The sequence below is a fragment of the Cebus imitator genome, unplaced genomic scaffold, assembly GCF_001604975.1.
Source record: "Cebus imitator isolate Cc_AM_T3 unplaced genomic scaffold, Cebus_imitator-1.0 Scaffold1, whole genome shotgun sequence".
Classification (NCBI taxonomy): domain Eukaryota; kingdom Metazoa; phylum Chordata; class Mammalia; order Primates; family Cebidae; genus Cebus; species Cebus imitator.
In genome coordinates, this window is record NW_016107316.1 from 16,780,904 (window position 1) to 16,806,419 (window position 25,516).

Consider the following 25,516-nt stretch of genomic DNA (forward strand, 5'->3'; position numbering starts at 1 on the left):
GGCAGTGAAGCTAAAAATAGCCATGGAGCCAATAGCATGGAGTTCGCAGGACTTGTTGCTAAGGAGACCAGTCGCAGAGAGAGCAACTAAGCACGGGGAAGGTGTCAAATGTGCACCCAGAGAGCAGAGGGGTCCAAAGGCTCGCACCTAGCGATGTTCTGCCTTCTGGCAGCTCCTGGCTGATGCTCTAAGTGGGGCAAATGTTCCCCCTGTCCCTCAGTAACCCATCTCCATGGAAACCACCAGGACTGGGGTAAAGTACCAGCCCCTGGAAGGGAGGCCTCTGCCTGGAGCTTGTTGTTATGGCAACATCCCCCCTTCCTGTCATTCTCCCTCTCCTGGCTTCTCTGGAGGGAGAGAGGTGGGAGTCTGGTCTTGGCTTAGCTGGCATGACCAGGAAACACCCGCTTCCTGACAGGACTAGCCTGTAAGGGGCTCTCCAGAAGCTCCTGGAAGCCTGGAGAAGCCAGTCAATCCTCAGCACAGGGCAGAGCTTCCTTTTCTTTTCACGAGGACCTTGCAGATCATCTCGCCAAGAGAACCCTAGACTCCCTTTGGTTTAATTGCATCTGGATCACCCAAGGAGGGCTTTAAAAATACAGATTCTTGGGCTTTACCTACAGATTCTGGCTTTACCTTTACCCAGGCTTAGGGTGGGGCCCAGGAATCTATTAAAACCTCCCTGGGTAATTCTAATAATAGCCAGGTGTGGAAACATTGATGGCCTTTAAAGTCTCTTACAAATGAGAAGACTGAGGCCGAGAGAGGACCGAGCCCACCTGAAGGGTCAGAGCTATTCATTCAAGAGGAAGTGGTCTGGAGAGAGGAGGGGAGCAGGAGATGAAGGTCAGCTCCCTCAGGGCATGCGTCCTGGGTGAGCCCCTCCTCTGGGCCTTTCTGGCCTGCTCCCAGTTAAAGCACAACCTGCTGCTGTCTGATGCAGGACTGAGATTTCAAACCAAAGCCCCTGACAAGCTGCCCCCTGTGGCAGAATGCGGAAGGTAGGGGGCTAGGAGTCTGCTTCTCAGAGTGAACAGAATAATGGTAGCCCAGGCAGATGATGTGGGCTGAAAGAGAAATATATCCTCCTGAAGAAAAGCAAAAGGGTCACCATGGCAACTGCAGTGAGCCGCCTGGTTGGGCTCTGTGCCATCACCCCAAACCTGGGCCCTGCAGCAGAACCTCCTCCCTGAGTCTGGGGAGAAGAGTGGCATTTGGGCAAACGCTTTGGGGCAGGGGCACCTCCCAACCCTTGAACTGATCAGTCTAGTTTTAGAACCTGTAAGGGAACTGTGCTTTATCCTGGGAGCCTGCCTGAAGCTCACTTAAACCCTGGCTCGGTCAGCTCTCAGCACCTGCAGTAGGTAGGCTGGGGGAAGGGAACCAAAGAGGTGCCAGTGCTAGCAGATGCCATGGGCCTTGAGTCTTCGGTCACAGCTTAATTGTGTGCCCAAGACCCACCACACATGAAACCACAGCCCTCATTCAAGACAGCATGCAATTAGATGGTAAATTATGTGGTAGGGATGCTTTCTCTACATGTGCCGAAGGAAATCAGAGGCGGCTGGGATCAGTGAAGGCAGGAAGGCTCAAGGGAAGATGAAAGAGCAGAAACTAGGAATGGGCACAACCTCCCAGGTTTTTCAGACAGGAGCAGCCAGATCTGGGGGGCATCTGCAACTGCATGAGCTTCCTGGCAGATGAAGGGCAAAAATGAAAAGCACAAGCACAGCCTGATGGTGTCTGTTAGGGAGGGGGAGCGGTAAGGGGCTTTCTGTACTGACACTCTAGATGAATTATTCTAAATCAAGAGAGTAAGATGCAGGGTGGGGAGCCCACCTACTGTAAAGGCAGTCCTTCGCTCTTGCTGACCCCCTCACCTCCCCTTCTCTCCCCATGTCCATCCCAGAGCCTCTGGCTCCCTCATTCTCTCCCAGCCAACCCTACACTTCCCTAATGGTGTATGCTGGGAAGTGCCAGCCCACCAGATGCACCACCAGGCTCTGTAGCTTTGGCGGCTGACTTCCCTTTCCCTATAGCTCTGGGTCTGTCCCATAAGGGGAAGGCTTCTCCGCAAACCCAACTCTTCCTTCCTGGTCACTTCCACCCCCTATCCTGGAACTGCTGGGTCTGCACAGCTCTACTAGTGACTGAGCCTAGGGCCAGGGAGCAGAGATGCCATGGCAAGGGTGGGAAGGTGGCAGTGCCCCTTACCAGGAAATTCAACTGGGAGGAAATGCCAGACCTTTTCCCTGAACAGGGGCATTTTACAGCTGATGACAAGACCTCAAATAACCTCTAGCTTCTTTGGGTCTTGGTTTCCTTACTAGCCTAATGGAATCACACATATCTGCTAAATATTACAGATAAGATCAAAGGAAACCAGGAGGGACTCGTATTTGAGAGGTAGAAGGGACTTCATAGCAAGTTTGCTTTAGGGACGTGTTGATGCTGTCACTTTGCTTTAGAAATTGGACCCTGGAGAGAAGTGTTAAATTTATACCAAGGAGGGTATGGGCCAAAAGGAACCTGGTAAACCTTAACAGTCTGGCCTGTTTTCCCCACCCTCCCCCCACCCCTTTTCCAGGATCCAGGGGTCAAAGGGAGGGGCCTAAGGGAGCCGCATTCAGATTCAGGCATGCAGACCCTCTCAAGTTTCAGGGTCCAAAGAGAAGACTCCAGAGGAACCCAGCAGATAGGCTTGGCGGTAACTATTGCTTAAAACAGCGGGAACCCTGCCATCTCCATCCGAAAGGAAACATTTAAATTCCTGTACCAAGTCCTTTCCGGTCATCCCCCCCAACCCTGTTTGGAAACTGTTCCCTAGGTCTGCTCGCCTTAGAGTCCGTACTCCTTCCTTGGCTTGTTATTCAAGATGAGACTGGCAACCCAGGCCATCTCAATCAGCCAGAGAGCTCAGGAAGCCACCTGTGCTGGGCACATCACTAAATTCCGATGTGATTAACCTGGCCCAGATAGTCATGTTTAAACAAAATGCGCAGAGAGACCCTTCACCAATGCAGGTGACACAATAAATGCATCTACCGATACATCTCTGTGGGAATCTCTCTGTGCCAGATTTGGTTTCTTCCTTTTTTTTTTAAGATGGAGCCTCACTCTATCGCTAGGGCTGGAGTGCAGCGGTGCGATCTCGGCTCACTGCAACCTCTGCCGCCCAGTTTCAGACAATTCTCCTGCCTCAGCCCCCCGAGTAGCTGGGATTACAGGTGCCTGCCACCATACCTGGCTAATTTTTATATTTTTAGTAGAGATGGGGTTTCACCATGTTGGCCAGGCTGGTCTTGAACTTCTGACCTCATTATCCACTCACCTTGGCTTCCCAAAATGCTGGGATTACAGGTGTGAGCCACCTCGCCCCGCCTGAGATTTGGTTTCCTTCTAATCATCTGAAGCTTGGTGGTTTTCAAACTGTAGTAAGCCCCAGAATCACCTCGGGGGCTGGCTAGAAAATCAGACCCACAAGTACTGCCCCAGAGCTTCTGCCCCAGGAGGTTCTGAATGGAGCCCAGGAGTGTGCCTTTTTAATGCACTGGCCAGGTGGTTCTGGTGGAGTAACAATCCCACCCTTTGAGAAACACCGAAGTCTTAAGAGCATCTTTGGTATATGTAAGCAAGCTCACTCAATTTTTGTTTTTTGCCCCACAAAGCTGCCTTTCCAACAGCATCTAGCGTCAAACATACAGGAGGCTGAGCTGTTATTCCTGTTTTTGTTCAACCCATCTGAGTTGCAAGTGAAAACAATATTTTTACTGCCCACCATTCATGGACTAAAGAGGAATGAATGGACTAAAGAGGACGAAAGAGCTGTGGCATCTGTAAAGTTGCTATTGAAGAATGGCAAGTCAGAAAAATGGTAAAATTCACACCCACACACTTGCATGCACACACCAAATGCAGTTGGCGTAGGAGGGAGTGCAGACTGAGGGTGAAGGATGCGGGGTGGCCACAGGGATTTCAGGGAAGTCAGAAAGGGCTCCACAGAGGGCATAGTGGTGCGTGCCTGTGATCCCAGCTACTTGGGAAGTCGAGGTGGGAGGCTCACTTGAGCCCAGGAGTTGGAGGCTGCAGTGAGCTATGATCAGAGCATGTCACTGCACTCTAGCCTGGGCGACAGAGCGAGACCCTGTCTCAAAAATTAACATAGGCCTGGTGTGATGGCTCATGACTGTAATCCCAGTACTTTGGAAGGTCGAGATGGGCAGATCACTTGTGGTCAGGAGTTTGAAAACAGCCTGGCCAACATGGTGAAAACTCGTCTCTACTAAAAATACAAAAATTAGCCAGAGGCGGTGGCGCACACCTATAATCCCAGCTACTTGGGAGGCTTAGGTAGGAGGATTGCTTGAACCTGGGAGGCGGAGGTTGGGAGGTTAAAGTGAGCTGAGATCACACCTCTGCATTCCAGCCTGGGCGAGAGAGCAAGACTTGGTCTTAAAAAGACAAAACAAACCTGTCCCCATGAGCACCAATTTGCTGGCTTCTCGAAAGCAGCATATTCAAACACTACCTTAAAAATCCACCCCTTCTGCCGGGCACGGTGGCTCAAGCCTGTAATCCCAGCACTTTGGGAGGCCGAGGTGGGTGGATCACGAGGTCAAGAGATCGAGACCATCCTGGTCAATATGGTGAAACCCCGTNTAAATAGAGATGGGGTCTCATTGTGTTGCCCAGGCTGGTCTCAAAGCCCTGGCCTCAAGTGATCCTCCCTCAGCCTCCCAAAGTGCTGGGATTACACGTGTGAAGCCCCATGTCCAGCCTCTATTGCCTCTATTATGTTTTGAATCTGTAAATTATATCAGATACCTCATTAATCTTAAACAGCTCTGAAAGATAGTTGTCGTTCCTGTTTCACAGATGAAAAGAGCAGACACAGGTAGTTATTTTTCCAAAATCATGTAAGTAATAAATGGTGGGAAAAAAATCTAACAATGATGTTTCATGAATTATATTTACTTAACATTTAGAACTTTAAATTCTAAGTATATCATGTATTTTTCTGTTTTCAATAGAAAAGAAACATTTGTTTGCATAGGAATTCATGAAGGTGACCCATCCTGGAAAAAGAACTATTCACTTTGGCCATGGGGGTCTTGTGACAAACTGGTTCCTTTGGAGATTGTATTCAACCCTGAGGAATGGATTAAACTTACAAAAAATATCTATAACTGGACCGAAGAATATGGAAGGTATGAACAGCAGTTGCCTTTTGGTGCATATAAATATAGCAGTTTTGAGTACCCCCAAAAAAGACATTTTGAGATGCCTTTTAATTTTACTTTTTATTGCTAATATTGTTACTTGCTACCCACAGAATACCGTAAAACAACAAAAAGAGAACATGTCTTTGTCATCCTCCTATTTACAGAACAAGGGGGAGAGAGGAGGGAAAGGGGTGCTGTGGTTGCGTGGATTCCATGATGGTCAGATGCATGGCACCTTCTACTTCCGGGTCTTTGAATGCTGTCTTGTCCACCATCCTACATCTCATTACCCTAAAAGTGGAAGAGGTTCATTAACTGCAGTTGAACTTTAAAAGGCATTCTGTTGTTTATGGTAGTTTCCATATGTACAAACTTGTCATATTTTTTCTTTAAGAATGGCAGATAACTTCTCTGTGAGGGAAGACTCAGATTTGAGTAGCTCTGTTTTCACGGTTTCTTGGCATCAATCTGGTTATGTTGTTGAGGCATTACTAGCCTTCCTTTAAGCATTTCTGCATAGACTACTCTTTTCTATATAGAAAATGAGTCACTATCTAGGCTGCTCTACCTATGGAGCAGCGATTCTGTTTTTTTTTTTTTTTGAGACCGAGTCTCTTTCCGTCACCCAGGCTGGAGTGCAGTGGCGCAATCTCCACTCACTCCATTCTCTGCCTCCCAGGTTCAGGCGATTCTCCAGCCTCAGCCTCCCGAGTAGCTAGGAATACAAGTGTGCACCACCACGCCCGGCTAATTTTTTTGTGTGTCTTTTTAGTAGAGACGGGGTTTCATACAAATGATGCCTCCTCCAGGAAGTTTTCCTGGAGTCTCCAGAAGCAGCTCTCATGCTCCTTTATGCTTCGTGTTGTGCTGTCATTACAGACGAGCACAGAGCAAGCCCCGCGCTCTGCCTGCCACTGAGACTTATTGGGAACATTCCTGCCTCCTCCACTTGACAATGTGTGCCTCTGGGACAGGGACTGTATTCAATTGGTCTCCCCCAACCCCACCACTAGCATAGTGTATCTATGTGTATCTAGTAAGTACTGAATTACTAAGCAGTAAGTAGTAAGTACCGAGGTCCATTAACTCCTGTAACTAGTATACTCGCCCCTTAATAAAGTGACACAGACAGCTCTGGCAGACCACCCCATACTTGAACATCTCACGGCCTCCCTGACAAGCAGTCTGGTCTTTAAAGCAGATGGAACATTGGCCATTATGTTTTCTTCTTTGTCAGCCCCCTAGACCGTGCTATGGGAAGGTTTCTAAAGTTGGCCTAAATACGGGAAAAACCTTGAGGCACTCTAGACCACAAACTCCTAGAGGATTTCTTTGACCACCTCCATTAGGATCCCACTCCATGCCCTTCCCTCTCTGTCCCTGCCAAGCAGTCTGGTTCAGGTCAGTGGCCCGGCACTGCCTCTTCCCGGGCTCCGCCTTCCATGAGGCCCTTAGGCAGGGCTAGGTAGTTGCTCACATTGTCCTTCCCTTCATATTTCTAAAACAGACCTCCCCTGGCTACAGCACAATTCATTCATTTACCTACCAACCTCTCACTGCAGAGGGTAGGATTCTGACTTTCCTTAATTTGCTTCCTTAGTGTCTAGAAAATGTTGGAACATAGTAGACACCCAGACACACATGGTGGCGTCTTAAAGGCTGAGCATGCAGTATCTGCTCAGTAAAGGCTGGATAACCCTTTGTTTTTTGTTTTTGTTGTTTTTTGAGACAGGGTCTTGCTCTGTTGCCCAGGCTGGAGTGCAGTGGTGCAATCTTGGCTCACTACAACCTCTAGCACCCTGGCTCAAGCGATTCTTGTGCCTCAGCCATTCGAGTAGCTGGGATGACAGGTATACGCCACCACACCCAGCTAATTTTTGCATTTTCATTAGAAACGAGGATTCGCCATGTTGGCTACGCTGGTCTTGAACTCCTGGCCTCAGGTGATTCCCCCGCCTTGGCCCCCCAAAGTGCTGGCATTACAGACATGAGCCACTGCACTGGGCTGAAGGTTTTTTAAAAAAGCGTTTTTTTTTTTTTGAGACGGAGTTTCACTCTTGTTACCCAGGCTGTAGTGCAATGGCGCGATCTCGGCTCACCGCAACCTCCGCCTCCTGGGTTCAGGCAATTCTCCTGCCTTAGCCTCCCAAGTAGCCGGGACTACAGGCACGTGCCACCATGCCCAGCTAATTTTTTTGTATTTTTAGTAGAGACGGGGTTTCACCATGTTGACCAGGATGGTCTCGATCTCTTGACCTCGTGATCCACCCGCCTCAGCCTCCCAAAGTGCTGGGATTACAGGCTTGAGCCACCGCGCCCGGCTAAAAAAGAGTTTTTATAAGGATGCTTCATGTATGTGTCTGTAGAAGCAGCACATATGTGAGGTCTGAGAATTCATGCAAATATTTAATTTAGAATTTATGTACAAGGTAATCTAGGTGACAAAGGGAGTGCAGATCATTATTCTAGTCCCCCTGCCCCCCAGCTGCCATGATAGAATTTTAGAATCTCTGGGGTCTTCTCATCTCATCTATTTCTGTCGTATTATAAATCACGAAACTAAAATGCGAAAGCAGAAAGACTTCCTCATATCCATAGCTAAGGAGGAGCAGAAACTGAGACGAGAAACCAGGCCTCCCAAATCTCATTCCAACATTTTCTTAATCCAGTTTCGCAACATATCCATATGGTCATGAGAAAACAGCAATTCAAGGGCAAGGGTTCAGGACCACATGAGTAGAGCAGGAGGGGGTGGTCAGGGAGGCTGAAAGGGACCTAAGCCTCCTGGCAAAGAGGCATGGGGAGCAGCCCCAGCAACTGCAGGCCAGGGGCAGGAAGAGCGTGCAGCGGGCTGGAAAGCCAGGTCAGCTCTCTCCCTCTCTTTTAAACCCATCCTTTAATTTCATAACAATTTCCAAGCTAGGAAACCAGGAAAACTGGGAATATAGGTGAGTCATTTAGGTGCACAACAGAAGCAACATGAGATTTGGAGTCTGGTTTTGCCCATTGGACCACTCCATCAGGATACCCATGTGGTGGTAACCTACTTACCTATAGAAATCCTAGTTTTCTAATAGCAAAATAGGCGTTAAAAAATACTTCTAGCTGGGCGTGGTACCTGTTAACCCTAGCACTTTGGGAGGCCAAAGTAACTGGATCACAAGATCAGAAGTTTGAGACCAGCCTGGCCAACATAGTGAAACCCCATCTCTACTAAAAATACAAAAAAATTAGCAAGGCGTGGTAGCAGGTCCCTGTAATCCCAGCTACTCGGGAGGCTGAGGTAGGAGAATCACTTGAACTCAGAAGGCAGTGGTTGCAGTGAGCCAAGATCATGCCTCCGCACTCCTGCCTGAATGACAGTGATTCCATCTCAAAAAAAACCAAAAAACAAAAAACTTATATTAAACGCAGATAATATATTTTAGGATTGTGGTAAAAGTTAACACTCCTGGAATAGTGCATGACATAAAGTAGGTGCTCAGTAAAGTTCAACCCACTTTCCCTGGTTCAGGCTTTGCTGTGGCCAGGAGTTGGCCCTGGGCTATTAGTCACCTATCCCACCCTGCCTCTTTTTTTCTCACCACTAAAAAGTATGGGTTGTTCTAAGAGCTGTTCTCCCTGAGCCCCAGAATTGAAGACTCTGGTGCACAATCAACCCATCCACGTAAAGGACAATGGGCACCCATGCTCCTTTGGTGGACGTGCCCTCTCTCCTCACTGGTCTACCGAAATGAGACTCACCCCCATGTCTGCCCAGTAAAAAGCATTTCAAAAAAAAAAAAAAAAAGACAATGGGGGGTCCCTTTGTGGCCACTTTCATAACCTATGGTAAAGGCCAGCCCTGGAAGTCACTGCTGGTTACAAGCTGTCATGGGAGCCTCTAAAGCATGTTCAGCCTTTGGGTAAAGTATACTTGCTGTGTGCTTACTCCAAACATCAGCTCCTTCCAGGGTGATGTTATTTTTGAGGTCACCCGGCAAAAGGTCAGGTATGGCAAATAAATGAGAAATGTCTGCCACTCCAAATACTCCAAAACTGCTACACACACACTTGGCTAATAATTTGGTTTAAGCCCTTACTGGTCTTCGCACTGTCATTTCTCCCGAACTAGATGAAAGCCCAGGAGATCACACCTTATTCATCTCCTCCTTCCCACAGCCCCTAGCACAAGACTCCCTTACTTAGTAGGTGCTGAGTGACTGCTTATTAAATGGAAAATAGCACAGCAGGGGCGCGGGGGCTTTTGGACATTCATAGCCTTCTCTTCCCAGGGTGGACAGGAAGCATAGTCTGTTGAGACTGCAGGGTTGTAAAGTCAGGGGAGGCAACATTTGCTAAGCTCACAGAAGCAGCAGCACAAATGGCCAATAAACATAGGAAAAGATGTTCAACCTTACTTGTTATCTGGGAAATGCCAATTAAAAGCATAACAAGATACTATTTTCCCACCCATTTGACTAGCGAAATATTGAGGTTGGCAAAGGTCTTCTCATACCCTGTTCACAGGAGCATAAGTTGGCAGTGCCCTTTATAGAGGGCAGTTTGGCAGATGTCATAAAATGTAAAATGCACATTCCCTTCAACTAGGCCTTTTTCTTTCTAGGTGTCTATGTTAGAGAAACAGACACACAAAGAGCCATGACCAAGGCTGTTCCCTGCTGCAATGCTAACCGGCAAAATATCATACATAAATGCCCACCAATAACAGAATGGCTAAATAAAACCATGGGAATCCATATGGTGGAAACTAATGGTAATTATCTGGCTAGATTGCACAGACTTATTTCAGGTGAAAAACCAAGCTGTAAAATGAAAACTACAGTGTGGTTCCATTTGTGTAAAAAGAAAATGATAAAAAGAACCCGTGAAGCAAAATTATATATTTACACGCATACACACGAATAGAAAAAATCATGACACATACCAAACTGATAGCATCAAGTATTTCTGGTGAAGGAATTAAATTTTCAGGCCAGGTGTGGTGGCTCATGCCTGTAGTCCCAGTATTTTGGGAGGCTGAGGTAGGAGGACTGCTTGAGCCCAGGAGCTCAAGACCAACCTGGTCAACATAAGGAGACCCATCTCTACAAAAAAATTTAAAAATTAGCCAAGTATGGTGGCACATGCCTGTAGTCCCAGCTAGTCAGGAAGCTTAGATGGGAGGATCACCTGACCTAAGAGGTTGAGGCTGCAATGAGCCGTGATTATGCTATTGCACTCCAACCTGGCCAATGGAGCAAGACACTCTGCCTCAAAATAAAATTTTAGGGTGGCAGGTGAGGGCGGACTTTTTCACAAGAATGTATTTCTGTAAAAATTATGTAATTTAAAATAACTTGTGGCTGGGCGTGGTGGCTCAAGCCTGTAATCCCAGCACTTTGGGAGGCTGAGGCGGGCGGATCACGAGGTCAAGAGATCAAGACCATCCTGGCCAACAAGGTGAAACCCCATCTCTAAAAAACCCCCACAAAAAATTAGCTGGGCATGGTGGTGTGTGCCTGTAGTTCCAGCTACCCGGGAGGCTGAGGCAGGAGAATTGCTTGAACCCAGGAGACAGAGGTTGCAGTGAGCCGACATCGCGCCACTATACTCCAGCCTGGCGCCTGGTGACAGAGCAAGACTCTGTCTCAAAAAAAGAAAAGAACTTGTAAAAATTATCAAGTTCCTATTATATGCTAGCTCTGGGCTAGGAGCTTTAAATGTTGTGTTACCTTATTAATCCACACAACTCTGAGATAAGAACAGTTCATCCATTCAGCACACTTTCACCCTGCACCTCCCACTGCCAGCCCTGGGGGCAGGGATGCCCAGAATGCCTGCATTGAACAAGCTTTTTTTTTTTTTTTTTTTTTGAGATGGAGTCTCACTTTGCCACCCAGGCTGGAGTGCAATGGCATGATCTCGGCTCACTGAAACCTCTGCCTCCCAGATTCAAGCGATTCTCCCGCCTTAGGCTCCCAAGTAGCTAGGATTACAGGCACAGGCCACCATGCCCAGTTAATTTTTGTATTTTCAGCAGAGATGGGTTTTCACTGTTGGCCAGGCTTGTCTCGAGCTCCTGACCTCATGATCCACCTGCTTCAGTCCCTGCAAAGTGCTGGGATTACAGGTGTGAACCACCGTGCCCAGCTTTGAACAAGCTTAAATGTAGAAATGGGTAGAGGCAGAAAACAAGCTGGTGAGTGCTGCTCTCATGGAGATGCAGAGGACAGCCAAGTCTATCCACGGAGGAGGAACTTCGGCTGGGTGCAGAGTGAGAGATGCCTAAAGTCCCACACCCAGTAAGTGGGACCTTACTAAAAGCAGTATTTGAACTTGAACTTGCCTCCAAAGGCCACGGTAGATAGCAGCCGACCCTTCAGACCTATGAAGGCTCTGCTATCTTTGGCGGAAGGGGTGGGTTGTTTCTGAGTGTAGAGAGGGAAGGCAGGAGAGACTATGATATTCCAGCCACAGATGTTTCATTATCACTGTTTAATATTTATTAAGCATCTAGTAAGCGTAAGGATGCATGAATCGAGGGTCCCTACCTTCAGCTTGGAAGCCACAAAAGAGACCAATCTTAGAACACTAGGACATGGTACCCGCTGCCTGGAGGTAATTTAGAATCTGGCTGGGGTAAAGAGATTAATGAGCAAGTCATGCCATCAATGTGCTGTAACTGGGTCCTAAAACCACCAACAGTGACACAAACCGGAGTAAGCGGCTTCCCAGTGGAGATGACCACCCAGCTGCTGCCCCTCGGTCTCTGAGCTCATCTGCCTTGCAGAGCTACAGGGAGGACTAATGAAGTGAGAGGCCCTTCCTAACCTTAAAGCCCTCTGTCAGGGTGCACTTTGCTCTGATAATTAGAAGGAAGAGGAGCTAAGGGATTGCCTTCCTTGGGAAGGAGGAACTGCTCGGCCCCTGCCCTCCCCACTAGCCGGCTCTGCTAGGCCGAGGAAGGTTTTCCTCAGCTCAGAGGTCCAGTGGGAATGGCAGGAACATAGGCTAGAGGAGACTCTGGCATCATTTCACCCATGGAGGCTGTCCATGCCAGTCCCCATGCCATCCTCCAGGTATACCTGTCAGCACTCCTGGAAAAACCACCTGGAAATCAAGGGCTTGGGCCCTTGTCATGGTGAAAATCCAAGAACTCAAGCTCCCAGAAAAGTCCCACATTCACCCACCTCCCAATTGCTTAGCCAACAGGCAGGTATTCACTGGGCCTGTTCTCCCTGCTCTTTGCATTAGGCCAGACAGAAGACACGATTAACACATAATAAATAGTGACAAGGGCCGAGTGCAGTGGCTCACGCCTGTAATCCCAGCACTTTGGGAGACCGAGGTTGGTGGATCACAGGGTCAGGAGACAAGCCTGGCCAATATGGTGAAACCCCAACTCTACTAAAAATACAAAAGTTAGCCCAGCATGGTGTTGTGCGCCTGTATTCCCTGTTACTCAGGAGGCTGAGGCAGATGAATCGCATTCGTCTATGCCCTTTTCAAGATAAAGCTCTTTCTGCGAGTGCTATGAACCCTCATCCTATCACGGGTAATTAGGAATCCTCTATGCCTCCAGTAGCCCTGGTAGCTTCCGTGGCACTCAGCTGTGGAGGCTTCTGGGAATCAGCTCAGTAAGAATGCCCTGAACCTGGGAGGCCAAGATTGCAGTGAGCCAAGATCGCCCCACTACACTCCAGCCTGGGAGACAGAGTGAAACCATGTCTCAAAAACAAACAAACAAACAACAACAACAACAAAAAACCCCAGTAAGGATTATAGGGATTCAGGGAAGGGAAGAGGTCATTTTGGACTGGAGAAATCCTGGAAAGCTTCCTGGAGAAGGCAGCAGCTCTTGGCCTCAACCCTGAAGAATGGACTGGGGAAAACAGCAGGAATAAAGACAGGGAGGAAGGAAGGAGCATGGCAAGGTCCCCTCCTAGGGGATACCCTCCTATTAGAGGACTGAAGTGGGGTGGGTTGACTGTGGAGGTAGCAGGGTTGAAGAATTGAGAGATAGCCACAGGGTATCTGACATGATGGGGGAGACGATGGGAAGCCATTGGAGGTTCTATAGCAGGGTGTGATCATGATTAAAGCAGAGCTTAGTCCTTACAAGACTAGTAAACAGGCGAAGGAACAGCAACAGGATACGGAACAGACAGAAGACTTCAGCTTCCTTCCCAACTCCAGCAGGAATTCTTACTTCAGCCTCAGGGACCAAGGAAATGTCTCATTTTCCCCCCATTCACTTATTTTCAATTTCTTTCATTTTGTTACATTCAGAGTCTCTTAAATCCTGGGGGAGGGAAAGCCTGGGGAGTGGGTAATCTGGGGTAGGCTCACTTAGTAACTGCGGTCTGACTGATAAGAGTGGGCAAGGAGAAGGAAGTTAAGCTGGGGGGAAGCCCCCCAGGTGGGGCACACAGCCTAGGGGAAGGGCTGGTGCAGCCTGGGGTCTGATGGCAGCTCCCCACAGAGCACAGGAGCCCTTCTGGCCCCACCCCACCCTCCAGCCACACTTCCTAGCTGCTCCCTGCCCACACCCACTGTCCACCACCACAGCAAACTTCCATTCCTGAAAAGCCCATGTGTCTTGTGTCTCAGAGGTGGGGTGGGGTTCATGCTTGCTGTATTCCTCCCTCTGAAATGCCTTTCTCAACCCTTCCCTAAATTCCAGTTCAACTGTCAAAAGCTAAAAGCCACCTCCTGCTGATGCATAGATGACCCCAGGCAGCATTTGTCCACGCCCCGTTCAGGGCACAGCTCCTTCTGCAGGTGCTATGAGTCCTCACCCTATCATGGGATAACTAGGAATCCTCTATGCCTCTTCCGTGGCCCTCAGCTGTGGAGGCTTCTGGGAATCAGCTCAGTAAGGGTACCCTGAATGAAGTGTTGTGCGCGTTGCATCCGGAGGGTACAAAGTGCTGGCTGGCCCTTCAAGTGATGTTGCCTGGGGAACAGCTAGAGCTGGGTCCTGAAGGCTGGGTGGTTTGTCAGGAGGGGAGGTGCCTTTTTCTGGAGGAGGTGGGTAGTTAGATCTAGGTGGGGGGGAAGTGGTTAGTGGATCAACACTGAAAGAGGGTGGGGGGCGGAGATCTGGGGATGCAGTTAACCGAGATGGCCGCCTGAGTTCAGCTGAAGGTGGTGAGGAGGAACCTGCAGGGGCCTCGGGAAGGCCTAGGGAGGCAGTTTCAGAGGCAAGGCTCAAATATCAGACAGCTAAGATGAGACTGAGAAAAGAGGAGAAATGTCTGTCCTGTTGTTATACCCAGCAGAAAACAGGACTGATAGCCCGGGAGTGGTGGTTCACTCTTATAATTCCAGCACTTTAGGAGGCCCAGGAGGGCAGATCACCTGAGGTCAGGAGTTCAAGACCAGCCTGGCCAACATGGTGAAAACCCTGTCTCTACTAAAAATACAAAAAGCCAGATGTGGAGGTGGGTACCTGTAATCCCAGCTACTCAGGAGACTGAGGCAGGAGAATCGCTTGAACCCAGGAGGCGGAGGCTGCAGTGAGCCCAGAAGGCGCCATTGCACTCCAGCCTGGGCAACAAACGCGAAACAGGCCTGATAGCAACAGTTACTGCTCTTTAGTCCGAGGGGGACTTGGGAATCTTGAAAGCTTCCTGTGTTTTCCCAACATTCTTCATTCCTGAATCTAGCCCTTACCTAGCCCCAGGCATAGCCCAGGAGGAGACTGTGTGACATTCAGGGGCTGGACCCCACATGGGAATAGGAAGCTTAAATTCAAATTCCATTCTGGCCCTGTTCCCAATTCTCCATGTGAGCTTGTGGCCAGTTATAAAACTTGATAGCCCCAAATCCCCTAGTCTGAAAATGACATAATTATTTCTAAAACTTGTACTGGAATTTGTGGATTCTTTAATTATGGCATATGAATAAGATATAATGTTATTAGCAAATATATATATATATATATGTGTATATATATATGTGTATATATATATATATATGTGTATATATATATGTGTATATATATATATATGTGTATATATATATATATGTGTATATATATATATATATATATGTGTATGTATATATATTTTTGAGACAGAGTCTCGCTTGGTCGCCAGGCTGGAGTGCAGTGGCTCAATCTTGGCTCCCTGCAACCTCCAGCTCCCAGGTTCAAGAGATTCTCCTGCCTCAGCCTCCCAAGTAGCTGGGATTACAGGCGCACGCCACCACACCTGGCTAATTTTTTTGTATATATATATATTTTTTTTTTGAGACGGAGTTTCACTCTTGCTACCCAGGCTGGAGTGCAACGGCGCGATCTCGGCTCACCGCAACCTCCGCCTCCCGGGTTCAGGCAATTCTCCTGCCCCAGCCTCCTGAGTCGCTGGGATTACAGGCACACGCCACCATGCCCAGCTAATTTTTTGTATTTTTAGTAGAGACGGGGTTTCACCATGTTGACCAGGATGGTCTCGATCTCTTGACCTCGTGATCCACCCGCCTCGGCCTCCCACAGTGCTGGGATTACAGGCTTTTTTTTGTATTTTTAATAGAGATGGGGTTTCACCATGTTGACCAGGATGGCCTTGATCTCTTGACCTCATGATCTGCCCACGTTGGCCTCCCAAAGTGCTGGGATTACAGGCGTGAGCCACTACACCTGGCCAGAAAATATATTTTGTTTGGTGATCTCCACATTGCAAGTCACATGTACTAAAGTCTTTTAAATTAATGGTTTTTCTGTTAATGCTCACTGTTACCTTCATTTGTTGGGAGTGGGGAAGCAGATGCCAAGGGCTGAAGACTTACTAGAAAATCTTTTGATAATTACTGAAGCCAGGTAATGGCAATGGGAGGTTATTACACTACTTTCTTCTTCTGCATATGTTAGAAAATGTTCATGAGTTTTACAAAGTCTTTTTTGGTTTTTGAGAGGGAGTCTCGCTCTGTCACCCAGGCTGGAGTGCAGTGGCACAATCTCGGCTCTCTGCAACCTCTACCTCCTAGGTTCAAGGGATTCTCCTGCATCAGCCTCCCAAGTAGCTGGGATTACAGGTGCCCGCCACCACACCGGATTAATCTGTGTATTTGTAGTTGAGATGGGGTTTCGCCATGTTGGCCAGGCTGATCTCCAACTCCTGACCTCAGGTGATTCACCTGCTTTGCCCTTTCAAAGTGCTGGGGTTACAGGTGTGAGCTACCATGCCCAGCCCAAAAAAGTCTTTTTAAATTTTAGTGGAAGACCTAAAACTGAGAAAATGTATCTATGATCTAATTTTTCCTGGGAGTTGAGGAAAGAACCCTTTTTTCACTGAGGGCAGGTGAAACCCTTTTTTTTAATTGAGGGCAGGCCTCCATGCTGCTTCTTCAAGGGAGCATAGCTAGAGAATTACAGAATTTCTGAAAGATCTTCCAGGTCTAAAAGTCGTGTCTAAGCTTCTTGCCCCAGGGCTAAGTGAGAACAGAAACACTTTATTCACAGAACCAGGAACTAAATGCAAAGCCCCTGTCTCCAGGTTGCAGGGGACCCAGGAGGCAGCGACTGACTTGGAGAGAACAGCCCAGTTCCTGAATTTCCACCACAAAGACACGTCCAAGCACAGGGGTAAGTGGCTCTCCTCCCAGATCTCAGATAGGCTGCCCTTTCTCCGGGTTCTTCCGGGAAAGTAATTTCTGCCTTCCTGGATCCCAGAGGAAATGAAAACAATCAAGTAGCCAGAACTCCCATCCTGTTCTACACTTTCCTTTTTTTTTTTTTTTTTTTTTTTTTTGAGGAGAAGTCTCGCTCTGTCACCCAGGCTGGAGTGTAATGGCACGATCTCAGCTCACTACCACCTCCACTTCCAAGGTTCAAGCGATTCTCCTGCCTCAGCCTCTTGAGTAGCTGGGATTACAGGTACCCGCTACCACGCTCAGCTAATTTTTTGTATTTTTAGTAGAGATGGGGTTTCACCATGCTGGCCAGGCTGGTCTTGAACTCCTGACCTTGTGATCCGCCCGCCTTGACCTCTGAAAGTGCTGGGATTACATGTGTGAGCCACCGTGCCTGGCCTCTGTTTTGCACTTTCTCTAGAGAAAGCTCACACAAAGGCAAATGGATGAATGGGGCCACCTTCCTCTGGAGGCCTGGGGTAAAGACGAAAGGAGAGCTGAGTTCACGTGAAGTGCCCCACGTGGTGGCAGTTTCCTCTCTTTTCCTGTGCAGCTAGGTCACCACACACCTCTCTTTGTACCCCCTTTTCTCTACTAATCAAACATATAAGACAGCTCAAAAATGGTGCATGGCGGGTTGACTTCCCTCTTTGGTCTCTTGGCCTCCATTTTCTCACCTGTCTGTTTGCATGGCCGAAGCCCTCCACGGGCTGCTCCCACCTCCCTGAGCCCCACAGAAGCTTCTCTGAACCATGGGCTTGTCTCAGTGAACTCAGCTTTCCCTGGGGCTGAGCGGCCAGGAAAACCCCTCGCTTCCCTAGACACCGCTCTGTCCTGCCTTCTCCCTCTGTCCCCGCTGCCTGCCACTCCTCCTCTCCACGTGGCCCAGAAATGTCGGGGTTTCAATGGACACGGTTCTGAGACTGTCGCTCCTCCCTCTCCCCTTGCTGAGCCCTGAAGGTCCCCCAGATTTAAATGCCAGGGTCCTGCTCTCAACTCCCACCTTCATAGCCCGTACTTCCCTAAGACCCAGACTCCAGGCACCTGGCATCTCCAGGGAACCCTGGATTCCCACCTCCTCTGGCTCTTCCCATCTGAGCAAACGACACAACCATCACTATTTGTTCAGGCCAGACCCCTGGTAGTCCTCCTTGAGTCCATCAGCAAGTCCTAGTGATTCCAGCTCCAAAATACACCCCAAGGCTCTCCTCTGTCTCCATTGCTGCCTCTCAAATCCACATCAAATCCTTCCTGTGCACAGGAACCGTCTATGGCTGCCCAGTGTTTTCAGAAGGAAGCCAGCTTTTGGGCAGACCCTGCAGGGCCCTGATGCATGGAGCCCCGCTACCTCTCCAGCTGCATCTGGCCCTTTCTCCGTTGCCATTTCACCCTGGCATACAGTTTGCCAAACAAGTCAAGGCTTTGCTGGTGCTGCTTCCTCTGCCTAGAACACTCTCCCCCACCCCACCCCTCACAGAGCTGGCTCTTCAGTTCCTTTAGATATTAACTGAAATGCCACCTCCTCCAAGAAGCCTGTCTTGACCACCCCACCTAAAGCAGGCCTCTGCTATCTTCTATTTCAGCCCCTTGTTTCTTGTGTTCTGCCCACATCCCCCATCAGAATGTCAACTTCATGAGGGCAGGGTCCATATACGGCCAGGGCCTAGTACACAGCTGGGCATGCAGTAAGTGTTCAGTAAGCATTTGCTGAAGGGGCAGATGAGCCAGTCATCACTGCCTAGGGACTGAGCAGCTCCCTAGGAGCCGCTTAAATTTTAAGGGTTAGCCTGAAGGGGAAACTGAGGCTCATCACTTCTGGTTTTCCAGTTCTGTGGGACAGGTTGGGGCTCAGGTCAGAAGGCACCTCACCTCTCTTTTCCAGCGTGCCAGCCACTCGTCCCGCTTACGCTTGCTGATGTAGTACGGATCCCCCGCCTGGAAGGTGAGCCGTGGCATGGGCCGCTGACGGAGGCTGGACTCCCAGCCCAAGCCACCCCGCAGCCGGCCCCGGGAGCCCTAGGACAGAGAGACAGACAGGTATTAGGGCCTCAGGGTGGGCACTGAAGACCCACTGAGGAGGCACTCACCTCAGACACAACATGGATGCTGGCTCCTGGCCAGAAAGGGCACCCCTGCTGGGCAGGCCCTGTGTGGGCTGGAGGAGTGAGGGACATGCGTGGTGGGGTGGGGGCACATGGACACAGCCACAGGCCAAGAGGGGAGGCGCCTAGCCTCTGGAGGGGGATGAGCCGGCTGCCTTGTTGGGGGACTTCCAACCTCCACACCCACTTCCTCTCCTTCCCACAGAGGGATGTGTAAAGAAGGGGGTGGGGCCCACCCTCCACCCTCCACCCTCCACCCTCCACCCCCTCACACACACTCGCCACCCGTGGCCTTCTTCTAGAATCAGGATCCACAGAGCCCCTGGGGGGTGGAACACTTGCCTCCATTTTCATGGTTTCGATGTTGGTCTCCTTCTGTTCTTTGCCTGTGGAGAGGGAAGAACAAAAGGACTGGTCGTCGGTCACAGAGTTACTGGAGTGGCTCAGAGGCCCCACCTTGTGCCTGAGGTCCCTGCCAAAGGGGACGGGGTCCTCCAGCCATTTAGCTGTTCATGTCTCAACCATGATGGCCTGCCACATGCCAGGCACAGTGCTGACCCTGAGGACCCAGCAGGGCCTAGGGCAGAGAAAGAACTCGGGCAGGGGCAGGCCTTGAGGCCCAGGCAAGAGGGAACACAAGGAAAGTCAGAGCTGGGTTTCTGGCCCGTTGACTCTGTCTCAGGTACACAGAAGGGGACTAAAAATACTCCCATCTGCTGCTCCCAGTCAAGAGACCCCCATCCCCAGAGGGGGGTGCAGAAGGCAGAGGGGGTGCAGGAAGGCCTGGGCCAGAGGGAGCAGCCTTAGCGGCCTCCCTAGCCTTACAACAGAGTGTTTGCAAAGAGGCCTTCTGGGCATGAGGGCATGTACTGGGGCCAACGGGAACAAGACCCTCTCTACGAGACTCAGTTTCCTCATCTGGAATATAAGGATGCTGGATGCGATTTCCAAAGTCTGCCTGTGGTTCAAATATTATGGCTCTATTACTAATCTCACCTCTGTCACTCCACTCCCTGCCCCATGCTCAGGCCCCTGAGCTCAGCCTTTCATCTGGAAGACTTGGGTTTGGATTTCAGTGAGACCTCTGTAACCTCTCCTGGCCTGTTTCCCCACTATATCAAGGTAGATAAATGTTCTAAAGTCATTAGATTATGGTGAACATTAAGTGCCTAGCGTGGGGCCGGGCATACTGTAAGTGCTTAATGCATGTTAGTGTGGTTCTCCTTCCCTAGGGCATTCATTTCCTTTACTGGGCCCTGACTCCCCGTCTTGGCAGGGAAGTGCCAACTTCCCTATTGACACCCTGCCCTCTCCCTGTGCTTCTCCAGGCCCCGAGTAAGAGAGGAGCTGCACTTCTCCCAGGCACCCCTGCACTCGTGCCCAGGTCCTCACCACCCTTTGCAGGTGCCCTTTCCAGGCCCAGGACTCCGCAGGCTGCGGGATGGCTAATTCTGCCTCCCCTAGCTTTTTGCTGGAGATGGGGGAGTGGGCCCTCCGGCCACCTGGGCCCCTGACCCCTGAGCTTCTTTCTTGGGAGCCAAGCATGTATGGGGCCTGGGCACACAGCAGGAAGGTCACTAAGGCTGGTTCATGGGAGCTTGGGGTGGGGGGACACAAAGAGCCTGAAACGGAAAAAACAGCCCCGACTTCATCTCCTGGCTGTGGAGCGGAAGCCAGCAGCAGTGTTCACGGCCGCGGGTCCTCAGCGCGGGGGGCCGCTCCCTTCCCTCCTGCCAGGGGGTCCTGGGCTGGCTTTGGGCCGCCCCCTGGCGCCCAGGACAGCGCTGCCTTCAGTGGTTCTGTCCCGGGTGACAGCGACTACCGACTACCGCCAGCTAGGCCCAGGAGTACCGGGGGAGGGAGGCAGGAGGGCCGCCGTGGGTGCGGGTCTGGCGCCGGGCTCTGCCCACGGGGGCGGCGTGGGCGGGGACGGGGTGCGTCTGTCGCGGGCACCTGTGCGCGTGGGCGGCTGCGTACTCGCCAGCGCTTTGTTCGTGACCGGCCTTTTAAGGGCTGGCTCACCCGTCTTGTCTGGCTCTTCCTCCTTGTTTCCTTTCTGTCCTCTCTCCCACCACAGCCAGCTCCCCACCTTTCCCGCGGGGGCCCCCTCCAGCCTGTCAGGGGCCTTCCCGCTCCCAGGCCAGGGCTTCCCCCTCCTCCCAGATCTCGTTGCTCCGCCCGGTGAGGCTCCGGGCTGCCAGCAGGGGGCGCCTGCCTGCGATCAGGCGTGGGGGGCGCGGCCTGGTGGACCCTGACCCCCCGGGGCTCCGGGGATGGGAAACGCTTCGTCAGCCCTGTGGCGGGGGCGGGGAGGGAGGGACCTCAGAGCTGGCTCTGGGACCCGGACTTGGGGCTCCCGACTGTATTCTCTCCCTCGAACATTTCCTACCTGGGACTCTCCATGGCATTTAATTACTTTTACGGAGATTTACTCATTAGAATATCAGAAAATCAGGGTTGAAAGGCTTTGTAGAGATCATTGAGTACTTGTTCAGCACTTAAAATTTTGCCGAAAGCTGAGACCTGGGGGGGGGGGGGGTCTCAGACTTAAGGCGGAAGCTGAAATGAACTCTCAGGGGCCTAGATGCCCCGGCCAGCTCCCTCTCTGTTGTTATTTCTCGATGTGACCCCCTTCCTAATTTCCCAGCCCCCAGGCTCTTCAAAACAGAACAATTTTTCCTTATGCAGTTTCCAACTGGCTTCTTTCTGGAATTTTCTCCCTGACAGACTCTGCGCATGCCCACTTGAGTGAACACACACACACACACACACACACACACACAGATACACACACACACACACACACGCACGCACACACGCACACTTTCCAGCCTTGCCCGGCTGCCTCGGAATGCGGCACTTGTCGTGAGTCAGGGAGGGTCAGCTGCTCTCTCAGTACCGCCCATGCAGCCCAGCTACTCCTGGCCCAGGCCCAGGGTCACCGGCTGGGCCAGGTGGTTGTGTCTTTCCAGGGTGGCCCTGGTGGGACAGAACGTGACCCTAGCGCATCTCAGGTCCTGAGGGCAGGGGAGGCCAGGGTGCTTCTAACGCTCGCCTCATAGTCTGAGGCTATACTCAGCCAGGGGCCACCCAAGTTCTCTTTAAAATGAACTCAAATCTCCATGAGGGGGCCCTGTGCTCAGTCTGAGCAGAGAGGGGTTTTGTGCTGACCCTAATCGGGTCCTTCACCAGCTGCATAATCTTGGGTAAGTAACTGAACCTTTCTGAAGCTTCAGTCTCCCCATCTGAAAAATGGGGATAATTTTCATGCTTGTAATCCCAGCACTTTGGGAAGCCAAGGCGGGCGGATCACCTGAGGTCAGGAGTCCGAGACCAGCCTGGATAACATGGTGAAACCTTGGCCTTACTAAAAATACAAAAATTAGCGAGGTGTGGTGGTGCGTGTCTTTAGTCCCAGCTACTCAAGAGGCTCAGGGAATCGCTTGAACCTGGGAAGGAGAGGTTGCAGATTGTGCCACCGCACTCCAGCCTAGGTGACAGAGTGAGTGAGACTCTGTCTCAATAAAAAAAAAAATCTGGCTGGAAGCAGTGGCTCACACCTGTAATCCCAGCACTTTGGGAGGCCGAGGTGGGTGGATCACCTGAGGTCAGGAGTTCAAGACCAGCCTGGGCAACATGGTGAAACCCTGTCTCTACTGAAAATACAAAAAAATTAGCTGGGTGTGGTGGCACATGCCTGTGATCCCAGCTACTTGGGAGGCTGAGGCAGGAGAGTCCCTTGAACCCAGGAGGCGGAGGTTGCAGTGAGCCGACATCATGCCACTGCACTCCAGCCTGGGCAACAAGTTCGAAACTCTGTCTCAAAAAAAAAAAAAAATCTTCCTCCCATGATCACACATGGGGTATAATACACAGCAGAGCTTCTGAAACTTCCATATGTGTGGGAAGCACGAGGACCTGTTTAAAATGCAGATTCTGATCCAGCAGGTCTTTGGCGGAGCCTGGGATTCTGCATTTCTAAATTCCTGGGTGCTGCCAGCGCTGCTGGTCTACGGACCACTGTGAGTAGCAAGGACAGAAAATGCCAATACAGTCAACACTCAGCAAGGGAAAGCCACATTGCCACTGCCACCATCATCCTCATTATGGCATGAATGCTGGTGGGGGCAGGGGCACTCCCAAGACAAGCGTGGGCTGGTGGGGTGTTGGCCCCTGTCCCTGTCACTCATCTCATTTCCCCTCTTCCTTTCTCCTGGCTGTACTTTCTGCACATGCTCAGGCTACAAGAAATGCTGACTTCAAAAGTCTGTTTTTGCAGTACAGGAGCTAATGAAAGGGGTTCCAGGAGAACATCCCCTGAAAAAAGACCTGGAATAAAGGGAACTAACAGGAGACCACGGCCGAGCCACATCCTCTCCAGGGCCTTAGTCTCCTTCCGCATCTCAATCAACCCAACTGAGTATTTGTTTTATGTCAGCTGACTGCTGGAACCATGACCCAGCCTCTACACCCTGATTAAGCCACTGCCAGCTGCACATTGGTGGAGCCTCTGGTAGGCCGCTGCCTGCCCCACTGGGTAACATCTCACCAGTTTCAGCAACCAGACAGTGCACAGCAGCCTTCAGGGATCCTACCAGCTCTGACCCCTGCCAGAATCTATACTTCCTGGATAGCTGGAGCCACACAGGAGTGCACCAAGGCCAACAGTTTTTTATTTTTATTTTTTTTGAGACGGAGTCTCGCTGTATTGCCCAGGCTGGAGTGCAGTGGTGCAATCTTGGCATACTGCAACCTCCACCTCCCAGGTTTAAGTGATTCTCCTGTCTCAGACCCCCAACTAGCTGGGACTACAGGCATGTGCCACCATGTAGCCATGCTCAGCTAATTTTTTTTTTTTTTGTATTTTTTAGTACAGACGAGGTTTCGTCTTGTTGGCCTGGCTGGTCTCAAACTCCTGACCTCAAGTGATCCGCCTGCCTGGGCCTCCCAAAGTGCTGGGATTATGGGCATGAGCCACTGCGCCAGGCCCCAAGGCCAAATTTTGGAGGTGAAGGAGACTTAAAGTGTTTCTGCCCACCGTACTCAGCACTAAGATTCCAAGGAAGGTCCACCTGTCTGAAAGTCTCAGACCCAGGAATCATCCTTGACAGCATCTCTCCCTCACCTCTCATGTCCCTGGCATTTGTCCCCTCCCTTCATCTCTGCTGCCATCCTGCTCATCAGCTCCTCTGATGCCATCCTCCTTCCCAGCTCTTCCATTCCATCCCAGGATCCAGATGACAGAGTGAACTTTTCAAATCGCAAAGCTGATTACGTCACACACGTCATCCCCCTGCGACCCCCATAGTCCCTCAGCTGCCTGGAAGGCCTAGCCTGTCTGCCCTAGCACTTTCCACAGACTTCTCCCTTGCTCTCTCCACTCTAGCCTCGTGACATCTGTCAGTTCCCTGGGTGCCGTGCTCCCTCCCACCTGGGAGCCTTCTTCCCTGTTCTCACTCTCTCCCTCTACCCTCCCCGATGGACTCCTTTGCCCTTCAGCTCGAGCTGACCAGCCCAAGCCAGCTCAGGTTCTTTGTTGCAGTTTCCCTGGCCATGCTTCGCTTCCAGCACAGCACTTAACTTCATGTGGAATCCCATCTTTTTAAGCGTGGATTTCTCATTAATGTCTGTCTCTCCAGCTGACTGTGAGGTCCTTGAGGGCAGGAATCAGGTTTTTGTTCATGACAATTTCCCCAGTCCCTGGTATGGATCCTAGCACACCCTGAATGGGCATGTTTTGTTTGTTTTGTGAGATGGAGTCTCGCTGTGTTGCCCAGGCTGGAGTGCATTGGTGCAATCTTGGCCCACTGCAACCTTCACCTCCTGGGTTCAAGCAATTCTCCTACCTCAGCCTCACAAGTAGCTGGAACTACAGGCACATACTACCACACCTGGCTAATTTTTTTTATTTTTTAATAGAGACATGGTTTCACCGTGTTTGCCAGGATGGTGTCAATTTCCTGACCTTGTGATCCACCTGTCTCAGCCTCCCAAAGTGCTGGGATTACAGGCATGAGCCACCTTGCCCAGCCCCTGAATATGTGTTTTAAGAAACACCTGTTGACTGACAGAAGCAGGAGCCCCTGGGAACAACTAGAAATGGAGGCAGGGAAATCCCAAAATGAAAACAAACCCTCAAGGCCAGAGAACAGCTTTGGGGCTATGGCTCCATGCTGCAGGGCAGGAAAGAATGCCCTGACCCTGGGTAGCAGCTGGGCATGAGTCATGCTGGGGTCCCAGGAATCGAAGTCAACTGCAGTCAGCCCATGGGGAGCACTGCATTTGGAAGGGCAGGGCTGGCACTGTTGATGGGAAGGACGGTGTATTCTCCCTTTCCTCATCTGTTTCACTCCACCCAGGCCCTTCCCACTCCCGGGAAGTATCAGAATGCATACAAGAGGCCCAGACAGTTCAGGACCCATCTCCACACCAAGTCCCATTCCAGGACAGCTGAAAATAGCAGAAAGACACAAGACCAAGATTGAATGAGCCCTGCATCTGCCCCTTAAGGATGGGGCTCCATGAGCAAGTCACATCATCTCTTTAAGCCTTAATCTTTTTTTTTTTTTTTTTTTT

At 50.6% G+C, this 25,516-nt stretch overlaps 1 protein-coding gene across 4 annotated transcripts in view; it reads right to left on the reverse strand.

Annotated features, from left to right (window-relative positions):
• Window positions 1-25,516, reverse strand: part of DNMT3A (DNA methyltransferase 3 alpha) — a 113,916-nt gene that overhangs the window by 24,400 nt on the left and 64,000 nt on the right. For all 4 annotated transcript variants that reach the window (XM_017527076.1, XM_017527092.2, XM_017527073.2 and 1 more), the window contains exons 5-6: window positions 19,283-19,326; window positions 18,708-18,854 (exon numbers count right to left, since the gene is read on the reverse strand). In XM_017527076.1, the coding sequence (XP_017382565.1) occupies window positions 18,708-18,854; window positions 19,283-19,326 (191 nt within the window). The remainder of the gene's footprint in view (window positions 1-18,707; window positions 18,855-19,282; window positions 19,327-25,516) is intronic.